The sequence below is a fragment of the Oncorhynchus kisutch genome, linkage group LG19 (assembly GCF_002021735.2).
Source record: "Oncorhynchus kisutch isolate 150728-3 linkage group LG19, Okis_V2, whole genome shotgun sequence".
Taxonomy (NCBI): domain Eukaryota; kingdom Metazoa; phylum Chordata; class Actinopteri; order Salmoniformes; family Salmonidae; genus Oncorhynchus; species Oncorhynchus kisutch.
In genome coordinates, this window is record NC_034192.2 from 18,619,040 (window position 1) to 18,632,125 (window position 13,086).

The window sequence follows — 13,086 nt, forward strand, 5'->3', positions numbered from 1 at the left end:
GTTATGTTGTGACCATGAGAAAAATAAGTTGTGATCTCGACATAACGAGGGAATTGATTTTGTATTCATATGTCCTCTCTAGACTTCCGAAGATAATGGATAGGCTATCCTCGTGTTACCCTTTGGTCCCTGCCCATCAACTCCTCTCCAGGCTACTGGGCTTTGCTGGCAGGGACTCAGGGAGGGATTAATAAATTGACAATGAATGAGAAATCATCTAAGTAAATATGACTGTGAGAAAAGAAATGCATAATGTTTTTTTATTTTTTTACTTGGTATATTGTTCTTTGCTTATGTTGATTTCCATGAACAATTAAAAAACGCCTTTCGAATTTAACAAGCTATTTTGTCCTGCACTGGTCGCTGTACCATAGAAAGTCGAAGTGCATGCTGGGGACTGAGTGAGTTTTTTTTTTTTCGGGCGGAGATAATGTTGTTTGCACAAATGGTAGCAAGAAATTTCCATTAATAGAAGTTTGTATTGCACGTTTATTGTACAAAATTACTATTATGTGTCCTCTACTATTGTTCAGTTTCATTTACACTAGGCAGCTATTTAATAATTAAGTTGCGTCATCCTTCGTAGTAGCAAATGTGTCATCTAGCTAACGTTAGCCAGCTAGCTTCCCAACCGCAGAGTTAAACCTTTGAAATTAATGTTTTTATACTAACGTTGGCTAAACCTTCCATTACTGGGGGTCATTTCGGAAGGTAGTATTCTGTATGAACCATGAACTTTGCTCGTACAAGACATATGCCCAACTGATTTCGACGTTAACAGACTGTAGAGAGACTAGCTAACATTAGCTAGTATCCGCTAGCTAGCTAACAGTGATTGGTTTCCAAGCACCCAAGTCCATCTTGAATAGGCACACAGCTATAACAGAGACAATGGATGAGAGCCCAGAAGCTGCTGTGGACAACGATGACCTTGTTATTATTGTGGAAAACGAGGCAGAGAGCTTGCCAGCTGAAGAGGAGAGGGCGAAACAGCTAGGGGGTAGCCTCGGTCTCATGGACACTTGCCCTGTCTGCAAGTTGAATTTCCATAACAGAGAGCCGAAACTTCTGCCATGCCTCCACTCTTTCTGCAATAAGTGTCTTCCACCTCCTTCAAGGAACTTAGTCAACACTGAACAACGGCGCGACCCGCAACTTCAAGCGGACAGCTCGAAACCACGTGAGATCCGTCAGTTTGTTTATCGGAAAGTTGATTACTGTAGTCCGACTACTAGTCACTGAAGTGCAGGATAATCATTGCAACTTTTCATTAAAACGCAGATTTCTTTTGTAACTTGGCTTTACTGGATTTTCAAAATCGTCTGTCAGATTGGTTGTAATATTAATAGATGCCTTACTCATTTCTGTGTATGTTATTCCACTGGTTCCAGTCAATGTGATCCGCTGCCCAGTGTGTCGACAAGAGTGCTGGGAGGTGGAGGTGCTCGATAACTTCTTTGTGAAGGACTCTGTTGAGGTTCCCAGCAGCACAGTGGAGAAGACCAGTCAGGTGCGTTAATATTGGTTACCAGGAAGGGTCACAAATGGTACGCTCAAATGGGTTAAACATTTTTCAGGTGGTGAATCCTTGTCCGGTAATAAGTGCTTACTGACCGAGACCCAGGACACTTACAGTGCCTTTAGAAAGTATTGATACCCCTTGACTTATTCCACATTTTGTCGTGTTAAAGCTTTAATTCAAAATGGATTTAATATATTTTTTCTCACCCATCTTCCCACATTACCCCATAATGACAAAGTAAAAACATGAAAATTAAATGCAGAACTATCTCATTTCCATAAGTATTCACACCCTTGAGTCAATACTTTGTAGAAACAGCGATTACAGTTGTGAGTCTGAGTATGACTTGAAGAGCTTTCCACACCTGGATTGTGCAACATTCGCCCATTATCCCTTTCAAAATTCTTCAAGCTCTGTCAAATTGGTTGTTGATCATTGCAAGACAAGCATTTTCAGGTCTTGCCATAGATTTTCAAGCGGATTTAAGTCAAAACTTGAACTCGCACTCAAGAACATTCACTGTCTTATGGGTATGAAACTCCTGTGGAGATTTGGCCTTGTGTTTGAGGTTGTCCTGCTGAAATGTGAATTCATCTCCCAGTGTTTGTTGGAAAGCAGACGAAAGCAGGTTTTCCTTTAAGATTTTGCCTGTCCTTAGCTCAGTTTATTTTTTTGTCCTGGAAAAACTTCCCAGTCCTTAACAATAACAATCATACCCATATCATGGTGAAGCCACCACTATGCTTGAAAATATGGAGAATGGTACTCGTAATGTGTTGTTTTAAATTTGCCTCAAATATAACACTTTGAATTCAGGGAAAAATGTTAATTGCTTTGCCACATTTTTTGCAGTATTACTTTAGTGCCTTCTTGCAAACAGGATGCATATTTTGGAATATTTTTGTTCTCTACAGGTTTCCTTTTCACTCTGTCAATTGGGTTCATTTTGTGGAGTAACTACGATGTTGTTGTTCCATCCTCAGTTTACCCCTTTCACAGCCATTAAAAACTCTAACTGTTAGTCACTTTCGGCCTCATGGTGAAATCCCTGAGAGGTTTCTTTCCTCTCCGGCAACTGAGTTAGGAAAGATGCCTGTATTTTTGTAGTGATGGTGTGTATTGATAGACGATCAAAAGTGTAAATATTAACTTCACAGTTTATCAAAGGGATATTCAATGTCTGCTTTTTTATTTTGACCCATCTACTAATAGAGGTGCCCTACTCTGCGAGGCATTGGAAAACCTCCCTGGTCTTTTGTGATTTTATCTGTGTTTGAAATTCACTGCCCAACTGCCAGCAGCATACCACCCTGCATACCACTGCTGACTTGCTTCTGAAGCTAAGCAGGGTTGGTCCTGGTCAGTCCCTGGATAGGAGACCAGATTCTGCTGGAAATGGTGTTGGAGGGCCAGTAGGAGGCACTCTTCCGCTGGTCTAAAAAATATCCCAATGCCCCAGGGCAGTGATTGGGGACACTGCCCTGTGTAGGGTGCTGTCTTTCGGATGGGACGTTAAACGGGTGTCCTGACCCTCTGAGGTCATTAAAGATCCCATGGCACTTATCGTAAGAGGAGGGGTGTTAACCCCGGTGTCCTGGCTAAATTCCCAATCTGGCCCTCAAACCATCACGGTCACCTAATAATCCCCAGTTTACGATTGGCTCATTCACCCCCCTCCTCTCCCCTGTAACTATTCCCCAGGTCGTTGCTGTAAATGAGAACGTGTTCTCAGTCAACTTACCTGGTAAAATAACGGATAAATAAAAAAGAAAATTAAAAAACTGACGGATCTTACAGAAAATTGGGGGGTACAGAGATGAGGAATTCATTCAAAAATCATGTTAAACGGTGAGTCCATACAACTTATGTTACTTGTTAATCAAATTTTTACTCCTGAACTTATTTAGGAGAGTGACAACAAATCTCTATTTAATTCAATTCAGGCTGTAACACAACAAAATGTGGAATAAGTCAAGGAGTGTGAATACTTTCTGAGGGCACTGTATACCATGTGTCACCACTGAAGCATGCCTTGCATGGGACTAAAATCATGGATTCATGTAAAGTTCTTTCTCATATGTTCTACCTTCCCTATTTCCAGGTGTGTATGAGTTGTGATGACAACACAGAGGCCACGGGGTTCTGTGTGGAGTGTGTGGAGTTCCTGTGTGTGACATGTATTGAGGCCCACCAGCGAGTCAAGTTCACCAGGGATCATACCATACGGCAGAAGGAAGAGATGTCCCCAGGTAGCCTACTCTATGAAAATGTGGCTTTCTGAATTGTATACTGTAAGAAAATAGAATGCCAAGGAAGGTGGTTGGTAGGAGCTGCACAACTAAATCCTATGAAACCGAATCACAAATATGTAGATGGGTAAATGCATAGTGATTTATTTTCTTCTAGGCTAAATTATTGTCTTATTCCAGAGGCTGTTGGTGCATCCACACAGAAGCCAGTGTTTTGTGACATCCACAAGCAGGAGCCCCTCAAGCTGTTCTGTGAGACCTGCGACCGTCTCACATGCAGAGATTGTCAGCTGCTCAAGCACAAAGACCACAAGTATGACCACTTTTTACTCACCTTTTATTTATTTTGGAGTGGCGCAGCGGTCTAAGGCACTGCATCACAGTGCTAGAGGCGACTTTTGTCGTGCTTAGCTACCATAAAGGGATACTTTGGGATTTTGACAGTGAGGCTTCCCCAGAGTCAGATGAACTAGTGGATACCATTCTTATGTGTCTGTGTCCAGTATGAAGGAAGTTTGTTTCGCAAGCCAATGCTAACTAGTGTTAGCTCAATGACGAAGTCTATGGGCATTTGCTAGCATGCTGTATCTGCTAGCACTAACTAAGTCACTCTGGATAAGCAAATCTGCTAAATTACTTAAATGTAACAAGATACCTACTTATCAGAGGCCTGAGTTGAAACCTACAACAGTCAATAGTCAATATTATGCTCAAACTGGTTGTATATTTTACAAGTATTTTTGTACCTGTGCTTCATGTGTTGGTATTAATCCTCTGTGTAAAGGCGATTTTCAGGTGAACAAAAAGGAGAGCAGTCGTTGATAATATCAATAAAAACAATTATCTGGTTTATTACAGGAATTCAGAGAGATCACCTTCAGGGAGGACCTCTAATTATATATTAATCACACAGCATCGAAGGTTCTGTAAACAGCCCAAGAGGCTTGTAGGAAGTCACATCAGCTGCTACAGAATCTGTGTCACAGAGAAATTACATTATCAGTGTGCCCTAGACTCAGTCAAACTTGAACCATAACATTCAGCACTGGCAGACATTTGATACTGACAGATAAACAGGTCATAGGTCGGAACATAAACTTATACTCATCAAAAATATAAGTGCAACATGCAAAGTGTTGGGTGTTGGTCCCATGTTTCATGAACTAAAATAAAAGATACCATGAATTTTTCATATGCACAAAAAGCTTATTTCTCTCAAATTTTGTGCACATTTGTTTACATCCCTGTTAGTGAGCATTTCTTCTTTGCGAAGATAATCCATCCACCTGACAAGTGTGGTGTATCAAGAAGTTGATTAAACAGCATGATCATTACACAGGTGCACCTTGTGCTGGAGACAATAAAAGGCCACTCTAAAATGTGCAGTTTTGTCTCACAACACAATGTTACAGATGTCTCAAGTTTTGAGGGAGCATGCAATTAGCGTGCTGACTGCAGGAATGTCTACCAGAGTTGTTGCCAGAGAATTGAATGTTCATTTCTCTACCATAAGCCACCGCCAACGTCGTTTAGAGAATTTGGAAGTATGACAAACCTTCCTCACAATTGCAGACCATGTGTAACCACCAGGACCTCCATATTCGGCTTCCTGAAACGGAATAGTATTTCTGTCTGTAATAAATCTCTTGTGGGTGGTTGTGCCTGTCTCCCCAGTGGGTGGGCCTGGCTCCCAAGTGCCCACCCATGGCTGAACCCCCTGCTCAGTCATGTGAAGTCCATAGATTAGGGCCTAATCATTTATTTTAATTGACTGATTTCCTTATGAGCTGTAACGCAGTAAAATTGTTATAGCAGATAGTCTATAATTAACAGGCGCAAAATGACTTAAATATGGTACTTAAACATACGTGATTACCTCCTGTTTCCCTTCCCCAAGGGAACACATCTCCCTGCACATAGTCATGTTTTTTACATATCAATCCATATCACCAGTAAACCAAATACAGGAAAATAATTACTCAATTTCCCATTGCTCTGCATACCTTGTCTCTCCAGTTACCAGTTCCTTGAGGATGCCTACAGAAACCACAGGCAACACCTGGAAAACATGACACATCAGCTACAGGAGAAGAGGAAAGCCATAGAAGAAGTGTCCAATTGCATCAACAATGGGTAACTTACTTATTACATACACTAAACGTGCAAACATGTACATAACATTTTATGTTATGTACATAGACAAGTTCAATAGCATGATTGACTACAGGCAAACTCATTATTTCCTTTGCTACTTCTATCTTTATTCTTTCAGACTCCAGCAAGTCGATGAAAACCGCAAATCTGTCACCAATGAGATAAAGAAATCAATTTGCAACTTGATCATGGAGATCAACAGAAAGGGAAAAATCTTGGTCAATCAACTTGAGGCATGTTTGTTAAATAGGACATGAGCAATCATGTTGTCATTTTACCACCACAATAAATAATGTACACTTCTGCTAACATGGCTCTTAGTTACCTATGTGAGCATATTTGTAAGTAGCTTTGTGCTAATCATGGTGGTTGTTTCAGACACTGACTAAGGACCATGAGGTCGGACTGAAGAAACAACAAGAAGATGTCAGCCACCTGACCAGACATCTAGATCACGTCATCAACTTCACCAAGTGGGCCACAGCCAGTCACAGTGGCACAGCTCTGCTGTACTGCAAAAGACTGGTAGGAACCATAACTTTAACTGGGGAGTTGGATTTATTTTGGCCTACCTTTTTAAACCCACGAGGGATAATGTTGACCTAAATTGTTCAGACAGCTCTGTGTGGAAATACACATTTTAAACTGAATTTGTAATGTTCAAAAGCATTTGAGTGATTCAGAAACCTTTTCTTTCAGATTCTTTGCCAAATCCATTACCTAATGAGGGCCAACTGTAACGCATCCATCGTCCCTCAGAGCTCAGTCCGCTTCCAGTGTCGCTCCGGTTTCTGGGCCTCAAATGTCGACCTTGGTAAGAACCCTAAAACTTCAGTTCTGACCGATACTGTAGGCCGAATCCAAAATAATCCCCATGATGTTAAATGCAGACCTTGTTGAACTAATGTTTGATCATGTTTCTGTGCATTTCCTAAGGGTCTTTGGCAGTAGAGAGAATCCCTGGTCGTCAGCCCAGTTCCATGCAGCAGGGCTTCCCTCCTGGCCACCCCAGCCAGCCTGGCCCCGGCCCTAGAGGAGAGGGCCCTCCCGGGGCCTTCCCTCCAGGCTCCACCGCCCACCAGCGTGGGAGCACCCTGGCCCAGCTCCAGCTGCAGGTAGAGAAGCTTGCTCAGCACCCCAACAGGGCTGGACAGCCCCCTCCCAATCATTGGTCCTGGTACCAGCAGGGTCTGAAGCTCCCGGGGCCAGGTCCAGGGGGCCCACCTCCACAGAGGCCCCACCAGGGGGGTTCTCCATCACAGGGTCCCCCCAACATGGTCCAGATCCAGCAGCCAGGCCGGAGTTACGGACCCCCCGGCCCCCAAACCCATCCCAACCCCAGGAGCCCCACCTCTATGCTGCAAAACGCAGGCTTCCCTCCTCAGGTATGTGTGTGATTCTTTTTTGTTGTTTTTTCTAATCCCTTTTTGAAGTTGTAGATTTGCTCTTTGCTGTCCGACACGGAGTCACTGAGAACATGCTATTTCAGTTATGATAAAATGGAGACAAGCTGATGCAAAGGAACCGATTATGATTTCTGTTTACTGAGTTGTGTTATTATCTTTAAAAATAAAATAAAAAGTGTAATTGCAAAACTTGTGAAAAATGCTTGCCTCTGTTGTTTGTGCCATATCTCATTCTAGTCTCTAAGGGATCTCATCCACAACTCCAGCTTCCCTCCCAAACCAATGGATGTGCTACAGGGTACCTCCCGCTACTCTCATGCACCTCCTAACACAGGACCCATCAGCACTCAAGCCTCTATACACCAGGTATATGCGGTTTCCTATAAACTGAAGCTGAACCTCATTATTTAATGTATTTACATGTATTTTATGTCTCTGGTTGTGTATTTACCACACACAAACAAACAAACGAGAAATAGTGTAACTCTTTGGTTGTTGTTCTCAGCGTAACATGATGGAAGCCGCACAACTGAGGAGGAGTGACCCCAGTGGATCTTCATCATTATCCATGCCCAACCCCAGAGCTAGTTATGCTCCGAGCCTAGCCACTGCCTTCCCAGACAGACATGGTAAGCATCTCACCCTCACACTTCCCTCATTTGTTAAAACAAACTTTAAATACAATTAAATCAGCTATTCATGCCCAATCATACATTTCTCAATTTAACCCATTTCTCTTTCTCCCCTCAGCACAAGGAAGACAGAATTCCCCCATGTCCAAATCTTCCTCCTCTGAAGCCAACATAGGGTAGGTGAACCCCTGTAGTTACCGTGTGGTTGATGTGTTCCTGGTTGTAATATCTGTAGTTCTGTGTTGAAGGTCTGCTTCCTGGAAGCGTACAGAGCCTCATGCTGCGGCTCCCCCCTCAGCTAAGCGGAGGCGAAGGTCGTCCCCCGGACCAATCATCGTCATCAAGGACGAACCAGAGGACGATGACGAAGTCAGCTTTGTAAGTATGACTGCATGTGTGCTTTTGAAATATGTATATGTATATTCTATTCTATACAATCATATATGAACGATAGAATCTCCCTAGTGTCTCTTCTATCTTCCAGGTGCAGTCTAGTGTTGGAGCCTCAGCCAGCCTGCCAGACAGTAGTACAGGCATCCAGCCCAAGCCCCAGCAGCTGTCTCTCCCAGCACCCATGTTGGAGCCCCAGCTAGAGCCAGAGCCCCAGCTAGAGCCAGAGCCCCAGCTAGAGCCAGAGGCCTGGCCAGGGCCCCCGCTAGAGCCAGAGGCCTGGCCAGAGCCCCAGCTAGAGCCAGAGCCCCAGCTAGAGCCAGAGCCCCAGCTAGAGCCAGAGCCCCGGCTAGAGCCAGAGGCCCGGCCAGAGCCCCAGCTAGAGCCAGAGGCCCGGCCAGAGCCCCAGCTAGAGCCAGAGGCCCGGCCAGAGCCCCAGCTAGAGCCAGAGGCCCGACCTCAGCCCCAGCTAGAGCCAGAGGCCCGACCTCAGCCCCAGCTAGAGCCAGAGGCCCAGCCAGAGACCCAGGTAGAGCTAGAGGCTGACCCCCAACCAGACCGAGAAAAGGCCCCAGGTGTCCCTGAAGACGACCCGAATGAAGACTGGTGCGCCGTGTGTCAGAATGGGGGAGAACTGCTCTGCTGTGACAGATGTCCCAAAGTCTTCCATCTGAACTGTCATATACCTTCACTTAGAGAGTCTCCCAGGTAATTAACAACTACATTTCTATGCACCACTCACAGCTGCACAGTCCTGCCTGCTCTGCCTGTTAAATGTAATACAGCTGTCTCTGAAGGGTGATAAGTGTGCAGTACCTTGTAATATAAACTGGGAATTGTTTACCCCCAAAGTGAGACAAGAGGCTGCAATATTGTGAATTCACTAACCCCCCTGTGTGTGTCTGTTTCCAGTGGTGAGTGGTTCTGTTCGTTCTGTCGTGACCTGGCCAGTCCTGAGATGGAGTATAACCCAGATAGCCAGGGAGAATCACCAGCCATGAAGGAAGAGCCAGGATCAGAGAGATTCCCTCCAGTTGATAAGAGGAAATGTGAGAGACTGTTGCTCTGCATCTACTGCAACGAGTTCAGTACAGATTTCCAGGAGCCTGCCTCACCGTTGGTAAGACTGCAACTACCCTATAGAACATTTTTGCTCTATGATTTTAATTCAATCAATACGATACGACTTTGTCTATCGAGTCAGAAAATTGTCTTAACTCCCAATTCCCAGACACCACACATTTTGGATAATTTATAACCGTTAAGTAATGATGCTTCCCCCATCTATGTCCAGTCAATCCCAGAGTATAAGGAGCTGATTGAGACACCAATGGACCTGTCTATAGTGAAGAGCAGGCTGGAGTCTAAGGAGAGCCCACGTTACTGCAGTGCTGAGGAGTTTGTCAAGGATGTCAGGCTCATATTCAGGAACTGTGCAAAGTATTACCAGGTACGGCAAGACTACACAACACACAATATGATGCACTTGGGTTCGATTATGGTGGATTATGGCTTACAACGCTAGGATTCACATTTTGTTTTTGTATTGGACCACAAAACTGAAAATGCCCTGGTTTCCCAGACCCAGGTTAAGCCTATTTTGAATGGACTAAAAGTATGTTCAAAGTCCAGTGGAAGGCTTATTTCAGAAACCAGCCCTAAAATGTGTTAACAAAATTGAAAGACACCACTTGTTTAATTAGAGATATAAGTAGCATACATTGATGTGCTTGTTTTCCTGTTTTATTCTGTGCTTTCGCTTCTGCTTTGCTTGCTCTTTGAGCTCGGGTAGTCATAAAGTACTTTGTGACGACAACTGATGTAAAAGGGGCTTTATAAAATACATTTGTTTGATTGACAGGCAGACACTGAGGTGGGAGGTGCAGGACTGAGCCTGGAGGAGTACTTTGAAGAGCAGCTCAAGCTCCTCTACCAAGACAGGAGCTTCTCTGGGGGCAGAGAGGAGGGAATGATACCCCCTGTGGAGGATGAGATGGAAGAAGGGATGGAAGATGATGGGATGGCTCCTAACGAAGGGGATATGCCCCCGGTCGAGGACGATCTAACACCTGTTGAAGAAGGGATGCCTTCTATGGAGAAAGAAGGAACGGAAGAGGCTCCTGTGGAAGGAGGGATGGAGGAAGAAGGGATACCTCCATTAGAAGAGAGCATGGAAGAGGAAGGGGAAGAGGCTTCTCCAGTGAAAGGAGACTCACCACCTTCTGATGCTACAGAACCAGCAGATCCATCAACAAGGGGTGCATCATCACCCAACCTTCCCAGCAAGGATGCTCCTCAACCCCTCTCCTCAACCCCAGACAACCCTCCCTGCGAGGAGGCCCCCCAACCCCTCTCAGATACCCCAGACAACCCTCCTGACACCAGCCCTGCTGACTCCCAGGACACCAGCCCTGCTGCAGGCTTAGCCATAGAAAATGAGGGGACGACTGAAGAAATGCGAGACGAAGCAGAAGAGGAATGATTCTTGTTCTTCCACTGTAAATTGGCCGGACAATAAAGCTTTTAGAATTATCTATTGGTTCTGTTGTCTGAAAATACAGGGTGACCTCTTTGCTGCGTCATACACTTTTTGATATGATTTTCAATAATAAATAAAGAAACCGAGAAACCTGGGACGTTTAACAGGGTACAGAGATGGACAATGAATGCACAAATGTTTGTCTTGTTACAAAGCAATGTAGCTACATGTATGAACTGATAATGCACAGACTGTTCTGTTTGCTGGGATTGAGAAGTTACAATCATGCTGTAACTGATGAACTTTCTACAATAACAATCATAACACACAAATAATGTCCATTATTATTGATAAGTTGTCTGTAATTTTCCATGTTGGCTTTTGTAAAGATGAATGCCATATAATACTGTATATTTAAAATAATGTACGTGATATTATTTATCCAACTCTAAAGAAAAATAACTGCAAAGACAGAACTCAATGAAAACCATAGCCCTACATCACGTCTTAACTCAAAGTTTTTGATAAAGGTCAATCATTTAAACTTTTATGTATAGTTGTGTTATAATTTAGTTCAATTCCAGGCTACTCTTGTACAGAACATTGTTAAGGAGGTATTCTGAAAGGTGGACTCAGCGATATAACAGATGCAAAAGGCAAACAGCATAGTGGGTCAATTTCAGCGACAACTAAGAGCGTGCGGCTCAACTTCTCCGCTGTTTTGATGCCCTGGCTACCGTGAAGTGAACTTTGTACATGAGCAGATACTGTGTGAGAGCGAAGTCTTGCATCCGCTCATCTCAGTATCTGCTGTGCTGCTGGTGGCAATGTCATTTTTCTGAGTCTACCTTTAAGACTGTTCACTAGATTACAGGGATGTAAAATGAAAGTGCAGTGTTCTCGAACGGTGCTGCTTGATTTTTGGCATGTAAAGAGAACCAAACTGTAGCGCTCACTTTTCCTTTTTGCATGTTTTCTTGTTGCCTGGCTACCCAGACTTGGTCTGGCCAAACGCTAAGGCCACGGACGTTATTTCTTCTCCACTATCAGTCTGGATCTGAGTACCCCCCAACCCTTCACCGAATGCGAACGCATTCGGGGCCGTCTGATTGGTCCAGAGACCAATGGTTTGGGCCAGAGTCAGAACACACGTGGATGAAGCTTCCAGTTAGAAAATGTGTAATTGACTTTGATACTCTTGATTGGTTAGAGATGATCCAATCGATGAAGACTTTGTTTTGTACAACGCCCCTCATGCCACCACAAGACTTCAATAGATGCTGTAAAGAGGTCACTGGAAAGCAGACTTTGGGGGATAGAAGAAGGTTGCCAGATTGGTGCACAGTCAACAAATCTGATGTAACAAAGTGCATATTCGTCAAATCCGTCATGATTGATGTATTGTAACAGGCCCACTGGTTACCAAAGTCTGATTTGGATTTATTTGGCTGCATAACATTTAGAAGTAGTCCCTTTTCGGTTTAGAAGTGACTGCTAAATGCTAACTCCTGTTGGTGTAGCTAGTAGCATACAATAAAACTTGAATTAAACGCTGTCTCAAATATCCACCTGTCCCTTTTAATAGCCAGGCAATGGCACACATTTAAGCAAATAAACGCCCCTTTCAAAGAAACGTAGGGTCTAAATGAATTGTTTACAGAGGTTCCATCAATGACCAAAAACAGCCAACAACTTCCGGAGTACAGACCCCCAAAAATCTCCCGATCGCCTTCTATTGCCGAAATTAAGGACTGACGAAAATGCACAGTCAAGGAGAATAATGATTCTGTCAAAAAGTTTTTTAAATTATTTTTTTGTTAACAGAGGCACACTAAGAGAAAAGAAACTTGACACAATGTGTACATGATAACACAGTGTAGGAAATGAAGAAATGTATTAAAATGCTGGAAGTGAATGCTGGAATTAAACAATTAAATATGCAAATGAGCAAAAGCTGTGTGGATTAAGGAAAATAGATGCCTGGCTCACATTAAAGCCTGTCTCAAGTAGACGCCTGTTGTGTTCAGTGATTTAAGCAAATAAACACTGGGCTATTAATTGTGGTAGCTAGCATAGAGAAATCAGTGGTGTTAGTCAAAGGGTTTTTATTTTTATTTATTTTTTCACCTTTATTTAACCAGGTAGGCCAGTTGAGAACAAGTTCTCATTTACAACTGCGACCTGGCCAAGATAAAGCAAAGCAGTGTGACACAAACAACAACACAGAGTTACACATGGAATTAACAAACACACA

At 43.6% G+C, this 13,086-nt stretch overlaps 1 protein-coding gene across 2 annotated transcripts; it reads left to right on the top strand.

Moving 5' to 3' along the window:
- Window positions 1–367: 367 nt before the first annotated feature.
- Window positions 368–12,841, top strand: LOC109864401 (E3 ubiquitin-protein ligase TRIM33). 2 transcript variants are annotated; one of them, XM_020452177.2, is made up of 17 exons: window positions 368–1,189; window positions 1,392–1,510; window positions 3,624–3,771; window positions 3,952–4,084; window positions 5,788–5,904; window positions 6,044–6,158; window positions 6,304–6,450; window positions 6,625–6,739; window positions 6,862–7,310; window positions 7,569–7,697; window positions 7,837–7,960; window positions 8,082–8,139; window positions 8,212–8,341; window positions 8,448–9,061; window positions 9,266–9,473; window positions 9,648–9,803; window positions 10,215–12,841. In XM_020452177.2, exons 1-17 carry the CDS (start codon window positions 892–894, stop codon window positions 10,833–10,835), a joined length of 3,681 nt encoding a protein of 1,226 aa, XP_020307766.2. In that variant the 5' UTR covers window positions 368–891; the 3' UTR covers window positions 10,836–12,841. The 2 variants fall into 2 exon arrangements, with proteins under 2 accessions (XP_020307766.2, XP_020307767.2); XM_020452178.2 differs by having other exon boundaries at window positions 378–1,180.
- Window positions 12,842–13,086: the final 245 nt, after the last annotated feature.